At 44.5% G+C, this 23795-nt stretch overlaps 1 protein-coding gene across 6 annotated transcripts in view; it reads left to right on the top strand.

Annotated features, from left to right (window-relative positions):
- Positions 1–17328, top strand: part of CYRIA (CYFIP related Rac1 interactor A) — a 75297-nt gene extending 57969 nt beyond the window's left edge. For 2 of the 6 annotated variants that reach the window (XM_073568259.1, XM_073568261.1), the window contains 10 exons: positions 487–566; positions 7835–7956; positions 8399–8504; positions 10089–10225; positions 10340–10417; positions 10688–10804; positions 10903–10982; positions 13232–13358; positions 14204–14274; positions 14650–17328. In XM_073568259.1, the coding sequence (XP_073424360.1) occupies positions 494–566; positions 7835–7956; positions 8399–8504; positions 10089–10225; positions 10340–10417; positions 10688–10804; positions 10903–10982; positions 13232–13358; positions 14204–14274; positions 14650–14713 (975 nt within the window). In that variant the 5' untranslated portion in view covers positions 487–493 and the 3' untranslated portion in view covers positions 14714–17328. Of the gene's footprint in view, positions 1–205; positions 286–486; positions 567–2828; positions 2911–7834; positions 7957–8398; positions 8505–10088; positions 10226–10339; positions 10418–10687; positions 10805–10902; positions 10983–13231; positions 13359–14203; positions 14275–14649 lie in introns of those variants that run through there. The other 4 variants (XM_073568262.1, XM_073568263.1, XM_073568260.1 and 1 more) reach the window with 3 other exon arrangements.
- Positions 17329–23795: the final 6467 nt, after the last annotated feature.

The following is a 23795-nucleotide window of genomic DNA, read 5'->3' as shown; positions in this document are numbered from 1 at the left end:
GTTCTATTGCACAGTGGTGGCAGACTGCTCAGACCCATGGTGGCGCAGCCTAGGGAAAAGCCACAAATGTCTTTTCAGAAGACTACCCCTTTAACATGACATTTTATTTATTTATTTTTTATTAAAAGGGCACATATTTGGTCTGCTGATTGCCATTAACCCCTTGCATTGATGATTGTGTACTGTTCTGTATTATATCCACCAGGTTTGCTGGGATGGGTAATCTTCTTAAAGTGCTAACAAGGGAAATAGAAAATTATCCACATTTTTTCCTGGATTTTGAAAGTAAGTTTTCTGCTACGTGTATGTGTCGCGAGACAATTGGTGACCACCCTCTCCTCCTCTCTAGCTGATGATCCTGAACGTGACCCACCACTTCTGCATCGGAGACCGCCGTCTGCTCGCATGTTTCTTTATATCTCACACACTTAGCACCTCTTTCCTTTTTTGTTTTCTCTCTTTTCTCTTTTTTTTTCCTTTTTCCAGGAGCCAAATGGGAAATCTTTTAAAAGTTCTTACATGCACAGAGCTTGATCAGGGGCCAAACTTTTTCCTTGACTTTGAAAGTGAGCACTCCTCCTCTAGCTTTTGGCGGTGGTGATTTCTCTACTAACACTGTTGCATGCTTTCTGAAGATTTGCAAGCAATCTAGATGTCACACGTGGGAATATTCCTAAAAAAAAAAAAAATATGTATATATAGAGTGAGTTAGTACCATCCAATGGGTCCAAGAATCTGACCTTTTCACCCCATTGTCCCCCTTTTTAAAGGGAATTGGGATGTTTCTGTGAGCCGAGGTATGTCTGCAACTTTCAGGGGTAATTCCCATCTTCCTATATATTGTCTGATGGTGCTTGTAAAACCAAGCACTATTGCAATTTACTGCTTATAAAAAAGTGCAGCCGTTCGAAAAATATGAACACTTTTTTGATTACAGTTCGTTGTCTAGGAGACCGGCCGCCGCTGCTGTTCAGCTTGTAAGCGCTGCAGCTGGTTGGGATTAGGAGGTGACCTCGATCCCGGCCAGCTTCAAAACAGTGCTTACAAGCTCAATTTTAAGCGCTTGTAAGCATATTTTGCTGTCTAGCAGCGGTGGTCGGTCTCCAAGGCAATGAATGCGCTTGTAAACAGGTGGTAATATCTCAAGAATGGCGGAAAATTACAAAAGGGATCGTTTTTACAAGATCTTTGCGGACAGTACCCTTTTTTTTTATGAAGATGGGAATAACCCTTTAAAGCATTAATGCTATTGGTTACGTTTTATGGCATATGCTCAGGACACGACAGACGCAGCTGTGGGACCCGGGTCAATCTCGAGAAGGTGACCGCTCATGCGCTGCACTCTTCGTTCCTTTTTGGATTTCCAAAAGTTGGCAAAGAAGCATGGCTATGCCAAAATTGTCGTAGATGGGATTACCGCCATAATAAAGTGCACCAGACCCCTTGGGACGACTTGAGATTTGGTAAATGTCCTTTGTCCTTTAGGGGCGACTCATTCCTGGAGGGTCCCGTCTTAAGATGTTGTAAAAGGTCATTGGAAACCTTATTTTTGAGGACCGGATTGACCATGGGGAAGGCATAGCCCTGGTGGTTCACCCATTGGCCCTTGCTGGACTCAAGTTTTTCAGGAGCAGGATTGTTACAGCCCCGAGTCATCTGTGCACCAGGGTAGACTTTTGGTTATCCTCTCGTTATTGGGATGATTCCCTGCGGTGCCCAGATTTCTAAGTTGTTGCAAATCTTTTTTTTTTTTTTTTTTTTTTGCATGTGGATCTTTTCTTGTGTTGGTCTAATAACCTTTCTCTTGTTTTCTCTAAAGTAAAGTTTCTGGAGGTATGAGTACAGTCTGACTCCAGGTTCTGGGCTATGTGCTGCTGCAGAGTGCTCGCTCGATCGGTTCAGGTTCTGGGGGCATATACTGACGCATGACACTGTATAGCTTTATAGCGGCATGCATCGGCCATTTTTTTGCCCTCTTGGGTCAGCAAGTGGCCTACGGCTCTGATCCGTGTACTCTTTTCGGGACCACGTCCACTGCAAGTGCCGAGATGTAACCACCGTCTGAAGACGACCCCATCGGATACCCCGAGTGGCCTGTTTAGTACACACCTGCATTTCCTAAGAAATGGAAATTCTGCGAGAGCTTTCTCAGAACTCTGTTGTGGAATTCCTCTGTTACTCCGCCTGGATACATTTGAATTGATTGACAACAGGGCGTCGCCATTCCGATTCATATAGCCATGAATCCAGCCCTTAGACTGTAGGGACACACATCGTCCAGAGGAATGGAAACGTCCAGCTGTCAGTATACAGACTGGTGCAGAGGAGTGGCACCCGTGTGGTGAAAAAATAATCAACTGGGTTAAAAGTCAGAATTTCTACTCATCTGAACAAAAACTTTTTGGACTGGACTAATTGAATTTTTGTGTTTTGCCAGTGACTAATGCCCCTCCTGCATGTCTCACTCACCTGCATGTGTAACGCACTCGCATAGCATGTGTGTGGAATTACTGCTGACACTTTTTTTTTCTGCCTTTATCATTTACCGTGTTCACCAAATTCGAGATCTTATTTTCCATAAATGTATGATCTGCTGGTTCATTTTTGAAATGTGTTTATTTGTTTTTTATGAAATGTTGATATTCTCTGTCCATTTTTGAAGTCTAAAGGATATGGGCTCAATTAGGGATACTTTTTATTGTAAACCTTTTAAAAAAAAAAAAAAAAAAAAAATATATATATATATATATATATATATATATATATATATATATATATATATATATTATAGATTTTACTAAACTAAAAATGTTGGAACTTGGCTTGTATCTTCTACAGCCTCTATGCATCAGAGTACATGGCTGTCTGCAGAATCGGAGGACCTGTCAGTGAGCTCGCACCGATGCTGGTGTATGTAACTCTGTTCTCTCTTCTCCTGAATCACCTGTTTTTTTTTTTTTTTCACCTGGTCACTGACTGATTCACTGGTAACCCATTCTGCAGTGTCCTATGTACGGTGATTCATAGAGGCTGCAGAAGCCAAACTGTACAATGTTTTGAAGCAAACACGATTAGATTTTTTTACATTTTATTTTAGGTTACAATACATGCATCTAGAGGAATCTGTCACCAGGTTTTTGCTACTTCATGAGAGAAACCTAATGTAGGGAAAGCTGCCTTGGTGCCAGTGATGTGTCCCTTTACTGGGTGCAGCATTTCTGATACAATCAGTGTTTTCTCTGCAGTAGATGTAGCAGATGCGATTGGCTGGTTTCTGTGTACTTTGTATATCGACAGTAAGCCACAAGTTAGTGGTGGGGACATGGCTGGAGACACGTGAGCAGCTAGTCTGGGCATTGATAATCTCCTGCTGATAAAACACTCATTGTTTTGAAACGGCTCATGACCTAGCAAGCGAAACATCGCTGAAATGAGTCCCTGCCCCGACATCTTGCTGCCCTTAGATTTCATGATCAATAGCTGCAGATAGATTCCCTTTAATAAAAGTGTCCGTATTCGTTATAAATGGTATTTTAGGCAGACTTTGCGCACACATTTACAAGCAGATATATTCCTTCATCTGTTGAGCACCATGGAGTCAATGATTTCTTTAATGTTACCCTAGGGCGACTTGCAGCTAATTACATTATTGGGGGGGTCCTAAAGTCACTCACACATAATCACCCCCATAGGGACACATTGCCTTTTCAACAGTCACACAGTTTTATGACAACTTGCGCCATTCTCGACTAGTGGCCCTGTCTGGTATTGTGGCTTAGTCTGAGAAGAGTGGCATTGATTCTTGCGGAGAGTGGGGGGAATCAGAAGCTTCTTTCTGCTCTCGTGCACACCCCCCCCCCAACAGAATGCGCCCATGTAATACATAGACACAAATAATTTTGGATGTGTTCCTGTTTTTAGCTGTGATTTGGGGTAATTTTGCACCATGAATGGAGGCACAGAGCAGCGCTGTATCAGAGGGGTCATTAGACACGTGCTGTGTGACCAGGGCTTTGCCGGTCTAGGTGTGAGCACAGCAGCCGTGATGGATTGTGCTGGGAGTCGGCCGTCCTGGGGTACATTGCAGATCCTGGCACTGAGACAGGTCGGACAATGTTACCTGAGAGGAGTCCTCGTCAGAAAGCCTGGATTGTTCCCAGCGCGGCGGAGCCAGCCAAAAATTCCCAGAAAATAAAAATAACGTGTTTCACTCCAGGGCCAAGACTGTGTCCTAGCAGGCACCTCCGAGCCCTCGGATGGGGATAGATCAGATTGACACGCACCCGTACTGTATCGCTCTGCCCACCCCGGGCGTAACACACATTCATTCCGGAGCATAGTGCACATCTGGGGAGATCAGTGTGGATTTTATGTTCTGGTTCCACACTGCTCAGCTTTACAGAGGTTTCCCAGGAGCTAGGTTATCAATATCTGATCAGTGGCGGTCCGACACCCAGCACCCCCACCGATCCCCGGTTGGCAGATGTGCTGGTATAAAGTCAGAACTCTGCCTCTCCTTATACTGGTATAGTGGCTGATCTCAAGTACGGCAGCTTCTCCTGAAAACCCCCTTGTAGCTGTGCAGACGATCCCTCGAAGATAAGGTGTAAAACTAATCACTTACATGGGGCTGTACTTGGTGGCAGATTTTCAATGTGAAATCTGCACCCGAAATCCACAAGTGCCCTGGTCAATTATGCCCCACAGTCGCTTTGTACTGTGTGTGGTGCTAACTACTGGTGCATATCACATGGCAGCAGCATCTTTACCTGCCCCCAGTCCCATGCTGGTGTCAGATTAGTGACTAGGTCTAGACTCCTAGATCCTGTGCTGATTCTGTATTGCTGAGCAGATAGCTGCACTCTGATCACTCAGCTGAGCTGGGATATGCAGCTGTCATCCGAGTGCTCCTTCAGGCTCCACTGTCTGTCTGCCAAAACGCCTCCTCCACTGTCGGACCCCACCTGCCACCAAGACTCTCCTCCCCTGTCCATTCCCCCTCTCCCCTTCTTCCAGGATGATCCCCCTTTCTCCAGGATTGTCCTCTCTCCTATTAGTCCATGCCCCAACCAACAAGCTCCACTCTGTCCATCCTCCTCCTCTGTTGATCCATTCCCCCCCCTCCAGGCTTCCTTGTTTGTCAGTCCGTCCTCCCTCCTTCCCCCCCCTGTTAGTCCGTCCTCCCTCTCCCCCCCCCCCCCCGTCAGTCCGTCCGTCCTCTCTCCCCCGTCAGTCCGTTCTCTCTTCCCCCCCGTCAGTCTGTCCTCTCTCCCCCCCCGTCAGTCTGTCCTCTCTCCCCCCCCGTCAGTCCGTCCTCTCTCCCCCCCCCGTCAGTCCGTCCTCTCTCCCCCCCCCCCGTCAGTCCGTCCTCTCTCCCCCCCCCCGTCAGTCCGTCCTCTCTCCCCCCCCGTCAGTCCGTCCTCTCTCCCCCCCGTCAGTCCGTCCTCTCTCCCCCCCTTCAGTCCGTCCTCTCTCCCCCCCGTCAGTCCGTCCTCTCTCTCCCCCCCCGTCAGTCCGTCCTCTCTCTCCCCCCCCGTCAGTCCGTCCTCTCTCTCCCCCCCCGTCAGTCCGTCCTCTCTCTCCCCCCCCGTCAGTCCGTCCTCTCTCTCCCCCCCCGTCAGTCCGTCCTCTCTCCCCCCCCCCGTCAGTCCGTCCTCTCTCCCCCCCCCCGTCAGTCCGTCCTCTCTCCCCCCCCCCGTCAGTCCGTCCTCTCTCCCCCCCCCGTCAGTCCGTCCTCTCTCCCCCCCCCGTCAGTCCGTCCTCTCCCCCCCCCCCCGTCAGTCCGTCCTCTCCCCCCCCCCCGTCAGTCCGTCCTCTCCCCCCCCCCGTCAGTCCGTCCTCTCTCCCCCCCGTCAGTCCATCCTCTCTCCCCCCCCCGTCAGTCCGTCCTCTCTCCCCCCCCGTCAGTCCGTCCTCTCTCCCCCCCCCGTCAGTCCGTCCTCTCTCCCCCCCCGTCAGTCCGTCCTCTCTCCCCCCCCGTCAGTCCGTCCTCTCTCCCCCCCCCGTCAGTCCGTCCTCTCTCCTCCCCCCCCGTCAGTCCGTCCTCTCTCCCCCCCCCCCCGTCAGTCCGTCCTCTCTCCCTCCCCCGTCAGTCCGTTCCTCCACCTTCATGCTTCCCTGTTGGTCCTTTACTCTCCTCCTTCTGAGCTCCTGTCCGTCCACCCTCATCTCTAGGCTGCTCTTTCTCCACACTCGATGGTCAGCTGGTCCCACCAATTTTCAACTAATGTATGTGAGGGCGCCATATAATTTCTATGGTACTTGGTGTAGTACACTTGCTCTTGATGGTTTCCGTATCTCCAACTCCAGTCGTCGTAGCCAGGAGAGCGGCTGAGATAAGAATCTGTCAGCAGGTTTTTGCTATTTAATCTGAGAGTGGCATAATGTAGGGATAGACCCCCTGATTCCAGGCATGTGTCACATACTGGGCTTCTTGTTGTAGTTTCAATACAATCAGTGTTTGATGAGTGGGAGATTATCACTAGAGAACGAGGTCTCCGGTGCGGACAGTACATCTAATCTGTGTAACCCCGCCCCCACCAGCGATTGTCAGTTGGCTGACCATGTATACAGGAAGCTGCCAATCGTGTGTGGGCTGGTTATACACAGCTCAGCATTCTTGAGCTCTGCAACATCTACAGCAGAGAAATCTGGTTGTATCACAACTGCACCAAGCAGCCCAGTATGTGACACATTGCTGGAATTGGGGTCTCTGTCCCTACGTTATTCTGCTCTCAGATTACATAACAAAAACCTGCTGATGGATTCCCTTTTAAAAGGACAACAATTCTAAAAAACAACAAAAAAAAACATAAGACGCGTATACACGCTGAACCACTAGGTGGCACCATACTATTTCAGTGTCACAGCTCGATTGAGAGAGCTATATATTATAGCGAGCAATTGGCAGACGCTCGTATTGATGCATGCAGTGAGTAGGATATTTAATAGTGATACAAACCATTTTTTAAGGAGGAAACATCACGAATATCACTCTCGTCATAATTCCAAGACTACATTTTGTTTCCATCGTATTTTGCAGAACCCTGGGGCTCCGTCCAATGTGACTTCCATTCATTCTCTTTGGGACTGCTGCAAAATAATCCTGCAGTGTTGTTGGCAGTCTGTCCCATCGTCAATGAATGTAGCAGTGGTGAACATGCTCGGCTACCACGCCGTTTCGACAAAGTATAACAAAGCCGTGCTCTCATAATTGCTGCAAGTTCCAGCTGTTGGACCCCCCATTGATTTTTTTTTTCAGCAGGTCATACTTTTTAAATGGGTGATCACATCCTTTAAAAGTTAACTAAACTGTTTTTGCTGCCTAAAGTGAGAGCAGTATAATGTATAGACAGAGCCCCTGATTCCAGCGATGTGTCACTTACCAGGCTGCTCACTGTAGTTTTGCTAAAATCACTGTGTTATCAGCAGGAGATAATCACCACCGCAAAGCTGCCACTGAGCAGTGTATATACAGAAAGCAGCCAACCTGTGGTGTGGGTGGGGTTATGCAGAGCTCAGCATTCAGAGAACTGCTTACCGTACTCTACAGCAAATAAAACAGAGATTTTATCAAAACTGCAGCAAGCAGCCCAATAAGTGAGACATCCCTGGAATCGGGATCTCAGCCCCTATATCATACTGCTCTCAGATAGGGCAGCAAAAACCTGGTGACAGATTCCCTTTAAAATGGACCATCCACATACACCCGTGTCCAATCTGAACACGCACATTTTTGTTTTTTTGTATTTGCCGGAGTGTGTACATCCGTGTCATCTACCAGTGATATAATACACGGCTTGGAAATGCTAATCTTCTGGTATCCGTGTTGTAGATGCTCAGCCTACGGACTGCGAGCGGGAAGTGTGGAACCAAGTGAACGCCGTGCTGCAGGAATCTGAGAGCATCCTGTCCGATCTGCAAGCGTACAAGGGCGCCGGACAAGAGATACGAGATGTATGGGCCTCGTCTTGCCTTGGTCTAAAATCTAAAACATAGATCTATTTTTTTTTTTTTTTTTGCTTACTAAGAAGTCTAAGATGATCTTCATCTTCACGTAAAAAAAAAAAAAGTCATGTAATTCGCACTTGGCGAGATGAGATACATGTGACACAGAAATGGGGCACTGCGCCCACGAGAGTTTAAAGGCTCATTTCACTAATTATATATATTATCGGGTTAAATATATTTTTATTATAGCTTCAAGTTTTATTTCATTTATTGACCATTTAAAATGCCTTAAATTTGGGCTAAGAGAAAAATCAACTTTTTTGAACACAGCAGTGAAAACGCTGTATGAATCCCTTTAAAAAAAACATAATCGTGAAAGGGTTAAAGTTGCAGAAATTGTCCGTCTAGATCCAACATGTCTTTACATGGAGATTCCCGTGTATTTCAGGCTATCCAAAATCCGAACGACATCCAACTTCAGGAAAAAGCCTGGAACTCTGTCTGCCCACTCGTCGTGCGGCTCAAACGGTTTTACGAATTTTCTCTAAGACTTGGTAAGTTGTGTGTTTTTTTTTTTTACTTCCTAGACCCTGGCATGGTGTTCAGTCCTCCATGCATTGCCGGAGAAATGTCGCCATATACTATAAGGTTGCTGTTCCTGACCCGTAAAGTCTCATTACATTCATATAAAGCATTCAGCTTTTAGAAGATTTGCCCTTTTTTTTTGTGCGAATTTTAACACTTAGGCTGGTTTTACACTTGCCTTATTTTTGCGGCCCGTTATAGCTGGCCGTATCGCCGCATTTTTTTGTGGTGTCCCGCAATAACGGGCCGCAAAAAAGGTTTGCGGATCGCCGTGTTTTTTTTTTCCCCCAATACTATGGAAATAATATTGGAGAAAAAAATGGCGTTCCGCAAAACTGGAAGTGACTGCGCGCCGCAAAAACAAACTTCTGGTTTGTTTTTGCGGGCCCCATTGATTTAAATGGGCGCCGTATCCGGATGCCGTGAAAAATATTAAGCAAGCTCGATATTTTTTCACGGCCGCATGTACAGCCCTCAAAGCCATACGGCAGACTGCGCATCATTGAAATTTTGCGGGCCGATTTTGTGGCCCGATAGAAAGCTATTGGGGCCGCAAAATCGGCCCACAAAAAACGGTAAGTGTAAAACCACCCTTAAACTGCTCACAATGTACCAGGATAGCTGAAGATGATCGGGCTGTCCTGCTATGAACTTCTCGTCTTACCCCTATACAGGTTTAGGGGAGACCTAGGTGGCCATATTTGTGATGTGCATCCTGAGTATTCTTCCCATAGTCAGCGATGGCCTCGTATTGTACCTCTGTTTGCCTGAATCAAGGGGTCTTGGGTTACTGGGCACATTATTTGCCAAGACTTTGGTGTTGCATCCTACTACAGAACTCTACAAACTCATTCTCATCCCAGAGGGGGGCGTCCACGGGGTAATATAGGGTCAATATATAAACCCCTAACTGCTTTGGCATCCATGCACATTGCGTTACTGCATGGATCAGTCATTTTTATGTTGATACTGAAAATTTCCTGATGTTACCACATCACAGCTTCAATAGGTTTTACACCGGGCACAGCTTTGTTTTTTTTTTGTTGTTTTTAATACACGCCGTTTAAAGCGCTATAAAATAAAAAGTTTATTTTTCAAATAATTTTTTTCCTTTTTTAAAAAAATTTTTTTATACATGGGGCTTCAATTTTGTTTGTCACATTCTGTTTTTTTTTTTTTTAATCTTTTTTTTTGCATTCTGCAACAAATTGTTTTATATAGCCAACACTTTTTTTTCCCCCCTCTGGGGGTACGTCTAGTAACAGCAACTTGGACTGACGGTGGTGTTTTTGTATTTTATTGATTTTACACATTGTGCCGCCTATTTGGTCATATATGTCCTCTGAAGGATCACTTATTTCCCCTGTAACTGGGGTGTTTATATTAAGCCCCAGTTACAGTGGCATGGCAGAATTGTCTGGGGCTTCTCTGAGCCAGGGACTCCTGCTTCCTCCTATAAACAGTGAATACATAATTATTACTGGTGAATGTAGAAACATTTGATTTCATCTATGTTGCATTTTATGCAATTTATTTTTTTTTATTTCCTTCAGAAAAAGCTTTGCAAAGTTTACTGGAGTCCTTGACCTGCCCCCCGTACACCCCCACACAACACCTAGAGCGGGAGCAGGCCCTGGCAAAAGAGTTTGCTGAAATCCTGCACTTTACACTTCGCTTTGATGAACTGAAGGTAACTGCAGTGTGACCAGGCCGCTGTGTGTGTGCAGTTTTTGCAGACGGGGAAAAATAAAATGTCCGGTTCTATAATGGCGTATAATGTGACTTTTTTTTTTTCTTTTTTCAGATGAGGAATCCAGCAATCCAAAATGACTTCAGTTACTACAGGCGGACGATAAGTCGTAACAGGATAAACAACATGCATGTGAGTAAATACCAGAGATACGCCTCTGGTAAATCCATAGTTGCCTTCTGGCCGGATTCAAACGAACGTGCAAAAAAAAAAAAAAATTCCAATTTCACCCAGAAAACTCCGATTCTTTTTTTTTTTTTTTTTTTGCTTTGCACAGTAAAAGATCTGCAGCGCCCCCGACTGTTCATTATACGATATTGTAATGTGTGAAATCTCTTTAGAAAAGTGTTTTTTGGCGATTAGACCTGTATCCGTCCGTCATCGCGGTTCATCTGATTACAGTTAGATATCGAAAATGAAGTCAACAATGAAATGGCGAACAGAATGTCCTTGTTCTACGCTGAAGCCACGCCAATGCTGAAGACGCTCAGCAACGCCACCACCAGCTTCGTGTCCGACGTGAGTCTGCGGGGGCGGGCGGCAGAATATTTCTGGATTATTTCTTCAGTGATTTATTCCAATGATTTTTATTTTCTTTCCCCCTCCCTTCCTCATAGAATAAAACGTTACCCATTGAAAACACAACGGATTGCTTGAGTACCATGGCCAGCGTCTGCAAAGTTATGCTGGAGACGCCGTAAGTTTACAAACAAAAGTAGTCATCCGATATCGTGACAGCTTTGTCTAAACTGAACATATCTAATCCTTGTTTCGCCACCCAAACAGGCTTTTTCAAGGGGTTTTGTGATTTTTTGAAAAACCAACTGTTTTTATTTATTTAAAAAAAAACAAAAACTGTGCTTTACTCCCTCTCTATGGTTTTGTCGCATCCATAACGCTGCAGGCAAATAACTGCGTTAAGCAGCTCTGCCCGACTTGACGGCACGAACCGCTCGGCTCACCGATTGTATGCAGAACTGCAGGTGCAAGCAATAACAGACAATGAAAACAACGGTGGAGACTCAGAGCTGGACCCAGGGAGGATGATTAAAGCGCAGTTTTTTGTTTGTTTTTTTTTCAAAGCAAACTACAGTGTATGGAGCTCTGAAGTTGTGTGGTCATATGCACACAATGTTACGTTTTTTGTTTTTTTTTCAGACGAATTCTGCCCTGGAATTTGCCTGAAAAAGTACCGCAGAAAATGGACATCATGCATAGGAATCTCAAAGCATCATGTTCCGGATTATGTCACTTATTTTTGAAAATCCTGGCGCAGTTACATGAAATGACTTGTTCATTCTACAGTTGGCTTCATCTGGAAGCGGCCCACCCTTTATAATAGAAAATATAGCTAAAAAAACCCGCTGACCACAAATATGATGGCAAAACTGCCATCAGAGCCGCTCCAGGAAAAAAGTCGCTGCATATACATTATCCATTCCTTATGACGACTAGGGGTAGTAAAGGGACAAGGCAGGGCTATCGAGATAAGGTGTTAAAATAAAAAAAAAGCTGCATTTTTCCTGGCAAGCGATGCAGACATTTCTGCACCAAATGCTTAGCCTTAGGGTATGTGCGCTCGTTATGTTCACACATTACTTTTTTGCTGTAGCCAAAACCTGATCTCTTGGCAGTAAAAAAAAAGTTAAGAGCTGCAGCCAAAATGCTGTTTTTCAGGATCCCTTAGTTCAGAGGATAACATTTATTTTTTAATGTCTGAGATAATAGTGACTATTCAAAACAAAAAGAAAAAATACGGATTTATATATGACATGCAGCAGCAAACTAAGGTTGCATGAGTTCGTGAATGAATACACAATTTCAAATGTAAAAACAGATGGATGGTTGAATTGGTCTGGCATGGTTTATCTAACTCGAAGGTAGGGCATTGTGTCGGTAAGGCATTGTTTACCTAACACATAGTTCCCGACCAACTCCATGCCCCACCAATGTCTTAGGGTACCGTTACACCTAGCGATGCAGCAGCGATCCCGACTAGCGATATGACGTGGTGAGGATTGCTGGTGCATCGCTAGGTGGTCGCTAGTGAGCTGCTACACAGGCAGATCTCACTAGCGACATCGTTGGGGACGGGGATCGCTACTTACCTGTCAGACGAGGCGATCCTGCGTCCTCCCGCCTGGCTCCACGCGTCGCTCGTCGTCACAGCAGGAAGTGCCGCAGGAAGTGGCCGACGAGGAATGGTCCAGCAGCTTCTCGCGCGATCAGCGATAACCAGCGGGGGAGCCGGTCGGAGGTAAGTATCACATGCAGCGATATCGCTAGTAATATCGCTGCTACGTCACAAAAACGGTGACTTTACAGCGATATTGCTAGCGATATCGCAGTGTGTAATGGGGGCTTTAGGTTACTGTGCTCGACCAACTTAAGGCCCTACCGATGTGTTAGGTAAACAGTTCCCAACCAACTCAAGACCTTACCAAACACGTTGGTAAGGGCATTGGGTTGGTCGGGTATTGTTTACTTTAACATATATCACTAATTTAATTGAACTATCCCAATACTAACATCCATGCCCGTGTGATAACACCAAGACATTATGGTTTAAACTTGGAAAAATCACAAAAATCAGTGTTTCACATCCTGCTGTACCTGCTTTTTTTCACTAAAAACTGCAAAAATTGATTGCAGTGTTTTGGTGCTTTTTTTTTTTTGCACTTATTGGTTTTTATGGGTGAAAAGAAAATGCTGAAAGAATTGACATACTGCAGTTTTCAAAAACGCTGCAGTTTTCTAATTGTTAGGAAAAACAGGCGTATGTAGGAGATTTCTGTAATCTCATAGTTTTTGCTGGTACTGTAAAAAGCAGATTTTAATTTGCATAAATTGGTGGTGGGAGGTGGGAATTTCACAATCCGGGTATGTAGCTATTTGGTATCTTTTATATTTATTTGCATTTTTTTCCCCTTCTTTCTGTGCCTGTAGAGAATACAGCAGTCGGTTCACCAGTGAAGACACGCTCATGTTCTGTATGAGAGTAATGGTTGGTGTTATCATTCTTTATGACCATGTACATCCAGTTGGAGCATTCTGCAAGACGTCAAAGATTGATGTAAGCAGCCATGTGTTATTGTGTTCCTTGTGCCACTGGTCTTTCACTATTGCGGCGTTGCCTCGTTCCCATGTGCCGCCAGACGGGGGTCCCGTGTGCCGCCAGACGGGGCGGTGTTGCCTCGTTCCCGTGTGCCGCCAGACAGGGCGGCGTTGCCTCGTTCCCGTGTGCCGCCAGACGGGGCGGTGTTGCCTTGGTCCCGTGTGCCGCCAGACGGGGCGGCGTTGCCTCGGTCCCGTGTGCCGCCAGACAGGGCGGTGTTGCCTCGTTCCCGTGTGCCGCCAGACGAGGTTGACAGGCTAACCCTTGCCAGCCGTGTGTCGGTAGTTTGGCATATACATTGCCAACACAGTCACTTGGGGGACTTTCTGGTACTCTCTTTTGCAAACTATGCAGGTCCCAGCAGTTGGACCCCCACTGTACACACATTTAGGACCAGCTGCTTTACATACTCCTTTGCAAGGAAAGCAATGGCCGTTCAGGCCTGATAGCGGAAGCCTCTCGGGTATTTGAGTTTAAGGCTTGTAACCCTATTGTCCCTTCCCTTTCTATACGGACAGTGCAGCAGAGGTGGGTGGGGGGGTTATCTTATGTAATGAAAGGGGAATAATTGAATTTTTACATTGTGTTTTGGACGCTTTCCAGGATGTGATTCAATTTGCCTTTTTTCAGTTTTTTGTGTTCCATTATACACCAAACATGTGTAACTGCAATAATTCTCTGGGATAAATATTTCATTTTCTGGAACAATTTGAAGGGTGCCAACACTTTTGGCCATGACTGCATATTCTCAATATCGGGATGTGACGATTTTTGGCGTCTCATTGATCTGTTTTACTCCGCAGATGAAAGGCTGTATAAAGGTATTGAAGGAGCAGCCGGCAGATTCTGTGGAGGGCCTATTAAATGCACTCAGGTACAGTACAGCACAACTTGTCTGCGCAAATCACTGGAAAGGATTTGGTTTTGGGATGGATTTGTAAGCCCTTCCTTCATCTTTTTTTAGCGCCAGGTCATATATTCGATAATACAAGGACATTGATCTCAGATCTGTGAGTGTCTTGTCTGACACGCGGCGGTCCCACTGCCCCTGCAGCGGCCATATGTACAGAGCTGGGGGGAGTCAGTACTGCTCCATGTGCCACATAGTGGCCATTCTTGGATACTGCATCTCTGCTGATAAGAGTGAATGTGATTTTGGCAGCATATCAGACAATGACCACCACCAATCTGACATTGATGACCTAAGTCGTGGAGAACCCCTTTAATTTAATTCTTTCTTTCACCGCAGATTTACTACAAAGCACCTGAACGACGAGACCACTTCGAAACAGATTCGAACGATGCTTCAGTAAAATCCTGCGCGTGAAGGGGATTCTTTTACTGACCTCAGAAGATGTATATGTTTACATAATTTAATACAGATTGATGTTAATACTTATGTGTATTTACATAGCCATTACGTTTTTCGTCACTGAAACTTAGACTTATATAATTGTCTTGAGCTCTTCAGGGGCCGGCGGGCTCCTCAGCTCGCGGGGCAGGGAGGTCATGTCCGACCGCCGCCTGAAGGGTGATTGATCTGACTGATTTAGCACAACCTTACATTTACATACACTATTATTATTATTTTTTGGACTTGCAAATTGATCAAATGTATGTGTGTTTTTTGATTTCTTTTTTTTTTTTGTTTGTTTTACCAAAGTGCTTAAACCATACTTTAATACTGTGTGAATTGATTGGTTGGTTGTATCTGCTGTTGTGTTTTTACGTGTCGGTTTGTCCTATGATGGAGTTTAGGCACTGTTTTTATTATAATTGTTTCATCTCCGATGTCAGGTCTGTGGCCTTAAAGTGCATTGAACACCACTGCATACCCCCCTACCCTCTGAAAAAAATCACCAATAATTAGAAGTAGTCACCCCCTACAGCTGAATAGGGTTGAAGGGTGGTGACAAATATGGCTGCTATTGCCGCGTCCACAGTCTGTCACCCAGCTTTTCTAAACTCCTGAATATCTATGGCTGATAAATTAAGCATTGAGGCACTTGCTACCCCTTTATAGACACAGGATTGTTCTATGTGGGGGATAGTGATGTACAGAGTCCTGGTGGGCTGCTCACTATAAGGGCTCATACTCACATGAGAGAAACTTGGATGAGTCTCGCATGTCAATACCCAGCACTGCCGCCGGCACTCGGATCGGAGCGATCAGCTGCATGTATTTCTATGCAGCTAAACGCTCCGATCCATGTGTCGGCGGCAGTGCCGGGTATTGACGTGCGAGACTTGTCCGAGTTTCTCTCATGTGAGTATGATCTCTAACTCCTTAGGGTTTAAATGCGCTGTCGTGTGCTGCAGAAATTGGCAAAAAAAAAATTGCACAAATTTGGTCCTGCGGCCACAGTGCCTATGTTGGGGACTGCATTACTTTTTGCATACATCTGAGAATACGATCATCCGACCGTTCCAGGGTGACTTTCACTTAAATGCCGAGTGTCGATCCCTGTGGGCCCGGTAATAATAGCCATATGGGTTACTGCTCAGCTTTTCCTGGATTAGACCTCCAGTTGAATTTTCCTTCTTTGTAAGATGGTAAAAAGGACATTCAAGGTTTAGTTCTGGGTTTACTGGTGATTTTTTTTTTTTTTTTCTTAAATTCACATGAGTGATGGAGGAAGAACATGTGCACTGGGGACATTGGACGTCGGCGCCCGCCCGCCCTCCGTTGTAGAATACCGCGGCTTTTTATTCTCTCCGGTTTTATTCTTCTTATTCTTTCGTGGCCAGTTTTGACGTAAAGGTTGGCTGATTGTGGATCAGTGCTGCTAACAGATGTCTGCTTGTATTGTACTCCTCCGTTACAGAGCATGAGCTAACACTCCCCGTACAGTATAAAGAGAGTCCAGATCTTATATATTAATGCTCTATCTATGAAGTCACTTTTATAGAAATCCTGATTGCTACTCCATTGCAGTACCAAATAAACTGAATTGTAATAGACGTCCCTGATTTTTTTTTTTTAAACTTTTTCTGTAATTTTGCCTTCTCATTGCTGTTAAAATCAGGTATGGTATTGAAATCTGGTCCTTGGCGCTCGGTTCCCTCTGTTTTCTCTTGTAGAAGTTTTCTTCGTGGGCTTCTGAACTTCTTGAAAACTTTAAAAGGCAAGTTCACCTTTTACAACCAAATTTTTATGTTCCATTGCCTCTAAAATAAACAAAAAATTAAGAAAGCGCCTTAAAAATACTTTTAGGTAAACGTTTGGTGACCGGTGCTGTGTTTTCGAAGTTAATGTTTTTTAAAAATAAAACAAAAGTTAAAGGGGGTTATCCTGGATTAAATTAATCTTTTTACTGTGTGCCTAAGAACAAACAGCTAGTTGCTAACTTCCTGCCTCTTATGCCCGGCACTGATGTCTGCCAGCATAGAGCGGTCCCAGACTACCCCTGCCGGCGATTCTGCAGCTTACAGTGACCTTGACAGTGCAACGGCATCTCTTCTGCTCTGTTCATGGGGCGTGATTGCGGAAGTCATGCTGATTGACAGCTGGATTCCTGCTGCCTAACTGCAGGGAGCCAGCGGTCAATCAGCATGACATCTGCAGTCACAACCATCAACAGAGCAGCCGGAAAGAAGAAAAGCTGTTCTGTTGATATGGAGTAGCTGAGTTGCCGGCAGGAGCGGTCTGTGACTGCTCTGAGACTGCACCTACTACAACAGACAGGTAGTTTCTAACTAATCGGCAACCACCTGCCTGTTTTTAGTTTTTTTGGCTCATGGTAAAATAAAAAAAATATAGTCTTCGATAATACCCTTTAAATCACCTACCTTTACCCGATCTGAAAATAAAGTTTTTTTTTTTTTTCTTATCCTATTTGGTTTCTCTGCATTTGTATAAGTACAATCTGTCAAAATATAAAATTGACTGTAACCATAAACTTCATAAATTAAAAAAAACACTCTAGAATTGATTTTGGTGACTTCACTTTCCCATAAAAAAGCTAACAAAAAAGCTATAGAGCTCGGTACACTATAAACAAGCCCTGATGATAACACGTTACAGGTCTCAAATGTGACAAACAAATGTTTTGTTTTTCTCCAAAGTTCTGCAATTTTTCAAACCACTAAAATAAAAAAAACTATACAAGTTTGGTATCTGCGTAATTGTGCTGAGCTGAAGAATTTTCCCTGAGCCGTGAATGTAAAAAAAAAACAAAACACATCTTCCATTGTTTTTTCTTTTTAATCTACTTTACCGAACTTGCATATTTTTGTATCCTTGCTCTTTGATACGTTTAAATGGAGATGTGAGTGGTGTCATTCAAAACTACAACCTGTCCCCCAAAAGATATAATCTCCTACAACTATGTAGACAGAAAAATAGTCAAGGCTCTTTGAAGAAGGGGGGGAGGGAGAACAAAAGCACAAAAAATAGCTACTTATTTAAGGGAATAGATGAGAAACCAAACGGCGCTTCAAAACCAATAAGGGTATGTTTCCACAGTCCAGATTACCGGCGCTTTGGACGCAGAGGAAAGCCCGCTCCGCCCAAAGCGCCGCCCCCTTTCTGCGTGCGGTGATTCTGCATCATATCCATAGACATGCTGCGTTCTATAAAAAATGTATTTATTGTTTTAGATATAGATCAACTGAACTTTACTTGGGGCATAAGAATCGATCATTAGGATGGTACCTTAAAAATTATTAAATTATTACTAGCTAGTTAAAAAATGGCTAAATAGCAGTCACTGTTATGGAAGTTGTGTGCCTCTACTTCAAGGGAGTAGTGCGCGGTCACCGTCCAGATAGCTGAGTGCCGTAGCTCAGTCGTAGAGAAGGCTGGGTGATGGTGGTAAGCCGCACGTATTCTAAAACGTATACCAAAATCACCCACAATCCCACAGATAAACTTCTGCAAGAAATAAATTCTTTAGCCCAAAGGAGGATTTATCCCCAAAAATGAGACTGAATTTATAAAAATCAAACATCCCTGGTTGGCTGTTTTTTATTGCTTTCCAAAAATACATAAATGCACAAAAAATCCTCCAGGTCGACCTATCATTTCAGGGATAGGCTGTCTCACATCCAATTTGTCAAAATGTGTTGATTACCAACTACAGACGTGTCCCTTGCCTACCGGTATACCTTAAGGACACGAAACATATTTTACAACTTACCACATGGAAAGAGAACTATATTATGGGGATTTTGGATGTCACTTCACTTTACACAGTTATTGAACACGAGAAGGGATGTGAAACTTCCATGGTCTTTTTAAATTCTTTTAAACGCATTCCTACTAACCAAGTTCAATACATTGGGGAATGTATGAAATTCATTCTTAACCACAATTTTTTTTAATTATGAGAATGGTTTTTATCTCCAGCAATGGGGAACCGCCATGGGGACCAGGTTCGCACCCAGTTACGCTAACCTTTAGGTGGGCCTGTGGGAGCACCAGCACATATACCCTCAGCGCGAGCTGTGCGTGGGCCTAGTCCTATGGAAGCATTGTATAGACAATGTATTTTTTATTTGGTCTGTGGACTCCCTATCTTTAACCCAATTTTTAGAACGTATTAATGAAAATGAGTTTTATCTACATTTTAAATCCACTATCAGTAGAGAGTCTCTCAATTTTTTTAGATCTATTTTTATCCAAGAAAATAAAATTTGTACACATTCTTTTACCAAACCCACAGATGGCAATAGCCATCGTCTCTGCAGTACATTGCATTCTTGGATCTAGTAATTTTAAGTGTGACATTTTTAATGGTTTTGAAGCGCTGTTTGGTTTCTCATCTATTCTCTTAAATAAGTGGCTATTTTTTCTTTGTTTTGTGCTTTTATTCTCCCTTCCCCCTTCTTCTTTCACATATTCTTGTATTATTTTGACAATAGATGGTTGTCTTCCAAGCAGGTGGCCAAAAACCATTTTTCATTTGAGTTTAGTGCCAGTGGACCTTTTGTTGATGTTTCTACTTATTTAAGGGGTTAAAAATCTTAACTATGGAGACCAATGTGATCCCATAGTGTAATCCTGCAGTCCTACTCTTCCATCGTTACTCGCGTTTGCCTACAGTGCTCGGGTATGTACCGAGTATTGCAGGTGTTTTAGTGACATGTAAAAATGTAAATGGAAATTATTGGCAATTATCAAGACACCCTCCATAAAGGAATGGTTCTGCAGGTGGGGACCACATCTCAGTACCAATGCTTTCTGGCTGATGTTTTGGTCACTTTTGAATGTTGGTTGTGCTTTCACACTCGTGGTAGCATGAGACGGACTCTACAACCCACACAAGCGGCTCAGGTAGTGCAGCTCATCCAGGATGGCACATCAATGCGAGCTGTGGCAAGAATGTTTTCTGAGTCTGTCAGCGTAGTGTTCAGAGGCTGGAGGCGCTACCAGGAGACGTGGAGGGGGCCATAGGAGGGCAACAACCCACCAGCAGGACCGCAACCTCAGCCTTTGTGCAAAGAGGAACAGGAGGAGCACTGCCAAAGCCCTGCAAAATGACCTCCAGCAGGCCACAAATGTGCATGTGTCTGCACAAACTGTTAGAAACCAACTCCATGAGGATGGTCTGAGGGCCCGACGTCCACAGCTGGGGGTTGTGCTATATACAAGTGATTGTCACTAAATTAGAATATCATCAGAAAGTTAATATCAGTTCTTCAATACAAAAATTGAAACTCATATTATTTAGAGTCAATACAAACAGAGTGATGTATTTCAAGTGTTTATTTCTGTTAATGATTATGGCTTACAGCCAATGAAAACCCAAAAGTCATTATCTCAGTAAATTAGAACACACATGCTGCACAAAAATGTTAAAACAGTTCTATTACTTCCCTATACTAACCTATTGGATTAAAATGAGTGATATTGACCTGTCCACTTTTACACCTCCATTGTTTTATTTAGTAAGAAATACTACTACTTTCAAGACCTAGAGTGCATCTTATAGTCTGAATAATATCATAGCTATTAATGAGCAGTATCAACATGCGTTAATGAAGTAGGACTAGTCTCACTTGGATGGGATTATTTACACCTCCTTAGCCCTTGATTAACAGGCATCATACACTAAGGGCCCCGTCACACATAGCGATCTCGCTAGCGAGATTGCTGCTGAGTCACAAGTTTTGTGACACAACAGCGATCTCACCAGCGAGATCGCTGTGTGTGACAGCGATCAGCGACCGGCCCCCCTGCCGGTGTCGCTGATCGCTGTAGGAAACTGCTGGACATTTCTATTGTCGCTGGTCTCCCGCTGGCCAGCACCCATCGCTGCGTGTGACAGGCAGGAGACCAGTGATCTGCTGGTAACTAACGTACACAGCGGGTATCTAGGAGACGCACATCCCTTGGATACCCGCTGTGTACGTTAGTTACCAGCAGATCGCTGGTCTCCCGCCTGTCACACGCAGCGATGCGTGCTAGCCAGCGGGAGATCAGCGACAAAAGAAATGTCCAGCGGTTTCCTACAGCGATACCGGTAGGGGGGCCGGTCGCTGATCGCTGTCACACACAGCGATCTCGCTGGTGAGATCGCTGTTGTGTCACAAAACTTGTGACTCAGCAATCTCGCTAGCGAGATCGTTATGTGTGACAGGGCCCTTACTGTTATTGTAGACCATTATGTCCATTAAGTCCAGGGAAGCGTGATTAGAAGATCATAGGCAGGACTAGTCCAGGGTAAGAGTCGCCCTGCTGGACTAGTCCTGCTTCATTCATATAACACTGCAGGATGAAAGTTCATTTTGCTATCACTGCAGCATTAGTAAGCCAAGCCGCATGAAATCCCTTATAAAGAAATCCACACCTACACTCACTGGCCACTTTATTAGGTACACCATGCTAGTAACGGGTTGGACCCCCTTTTGCCTTCAGAACTGCCTCAATTCTTCGTGGCAGAGATTCAACAAGGTGCTGGAAGCATTCCTCAGAGATTTTGGACCATATTGACATGATGGCATCACACAGTTGGCGCAGATTTGTCGGCTGCACATCCCTGATGCGAATCTCCCGTTCCACCACATCCCAAAGATGCTCTATTGGATTGAGATCTGGTGACTGAGGAGGCCATTTGAGTACAGTGAACTCATTGTCATGTTCAAGAAACCAATCTGAGATGATTCGAGCTTTATGACATGGCGCATTATCCTGCTGAAAGTAGCCATCAGATGTTGGGTACATTGTGGTCATAAAGGGATGGACATGGTCAGCAACAATACTCAGGTAGGCTGTGGCGTTGCAACGATGCTCAATTGGTACCAAGGGGCCCAAAGAGTGCCAAGAAAAAATTCCCCACACCATGACACCACCACCACCAGCCTGAACCGTTGATACAAGGCAGGATGGATCCATGCTTTCATGTTGTTTACGCCAAATTCTGACCCTACCATCCGAATGTCGCAGCAGAAATCGAGACTCATCAGACCAGGCAACGTTTTTCCAATCTTCTACTGTCCAATTTCGATGAGCTTGTGCAAATTGTAGCCTCAGTTTCCTGTTCTTAGCTGAGAGGAGTGGTACCCGGTGTGGTCTTCTGCTGCTGTAGCCCATCTGCTTCAAAGTTTGACGCACTGTGCGTTCAGAGATGCTCTGCTGCCTACCTTGGTTGTAACGGGTGGCAATTTGAGTCACTGTTGCCTTTCTATCAGCTCGAACCAGTCTGCCCATTCTCCTCTGACCTCTGGCATCAACAAGGCATTTCCGGCCACAGAACTGCCGCTCACTGGATTTTTTTTTTCTTTTTCGGACCATTCTCTGTAAACCCTAGAGATGGTTGTGCGTGAAAATCCCAGTAGATCAGCAGTTTCTGAAACACTCAGACCAGCCCTTCTGGCACCAACAATCATGCCACGTTCAAAGGCACTCAAATCACCTTTCTTCCCCATACTGATGCTCGGTTTGAACTGCAGGAGATTGTCTTGACCATGTCTACATGCCTAAATGCACTGAGTTGCCGCCATGTGATTGGCTGATTAGAAATTAAGTCTTAACACACAGTTGGACAGGTGTACCTAATAAAGTGGCCAGTGAGTGTATATCGCTACATTCGAGGAATCGGAATCTGATAGGTTACCTTTAAAGGGAGTGTATCGGCACAGAATGACTGATCAAACCAAGCACAGGTGCTGGGTGCACCCTTGACGTGGCCAATCATTTTAAGTTCTCCTTCCCATCTGCTTGTTTTGCCTCTATTTCCACCCTCCTCTTCTTTGATTGACAGGTCAGGCTTTGTAGAGAAAGAGAAGGGTGGGGATACAGGGGAAACAAGCAGGTGGAGAGGTATACTAAAATAATTTATAAAAAAAAAATCTTGGATGCATTATAAATAATCAATTTCCAGTTTTCAGAACACACCAGTCCAAAAAGTCAAATTTTGTTATGGGCATCTATGTTCAGTCATGAAAGGGTTAAAAAATAACCCCAATCCCTCCTTAGGCTATGATGCTTGAATCTTTATTAAGGCAGATCAGTCACCAAATTTCAGAATACTTCTAGCTGCATGCATTATTAACTAGATCTCTTAGACTTGATGTACTTACTTTAATAATGCATGTCAGAATGGCTGTATAATGTAGAGATTAAAATTAGCATTTTGTCTGTAAAGCTGAAGAGGGAGAGATCTCATGAGTCCTACTGTATTTGGTCTCTGGCAACTCAGCCTGTCTGACAGCTGCAACTTGTACTGATCAGTGTGAGATCGCAGCAGGGAGGAGGGACGTTGAGGAGCTGTCATTCAGGTTAGTTGAGTAAAGATTTGGCAGCATTGAGGAATAACACTGAGGAGCTTGAAAATCAGACTAGTTGGGTAGAAATTTAATTTAAACAAAGATGATCCAGCTATTCTGACAAGTAAGTACACCAGCCCCTGCAGGTTCAAAATCTACCAAATATTAATGTACCTAGTTTGGTTAAATCTTGTAACAAATATGCTTTAAAGGTAAGGTGCAGACTGACATTTTTAATGGCTTTGCTCGCAGTGTACTTCCATTGGAGCCTTTTTAGCAGTACTCCAAAAAGTGCCCATATTACCCACCCCCATGTGCCAGTGTAATAATTGTAATATAATATTTGGTTTTACAACAGAATTCAGTGTCTGTTGGAGGCTTCTTTGAAAATATATATTAGACATGTAACCAAGGATTTAAATTAGTATTTACTTCTTCCACAGGATATATAAAAGTCTGATGGATACAGATCCCACCATGTGGCACGTGTGAACAAGACCAGGGACCCACGAATCTGAATGTTGAGATAGCCGCAACATTCAGGCATGGCACCCTCAACTCGCTTCTGAGTTAAGAAAATGGCTGAGCAGCCAGAGACATTACCCGTCCATTCTCTGCCTGGATGATGTGAACGCCTCGCCAATCAGGTTGGAGGACTAATGTTCTCCTTAATTGTGTAGCACCTGA

Source organism: Dendrobates tinctorius, unplaced genomic scaffold, assembly GCF_039654945.1.
Source record: "Dendrobates tinctorius isolate UK_male_01 unplaced genomic scaffold, ASM3965494v1 ptg000021l, whole genome shotgun sequence".
NCBI classification, from domain to species: domain Eukaryota; kingdom Metazoa; phylum Chordata; class Amphibia; order Anura; family Dendrobatidae; genus Dendrobates; species Dendrobates tinctorius.
This window is presented reverse-complemented; position numbering and strand designations above follow the sequence as displayed.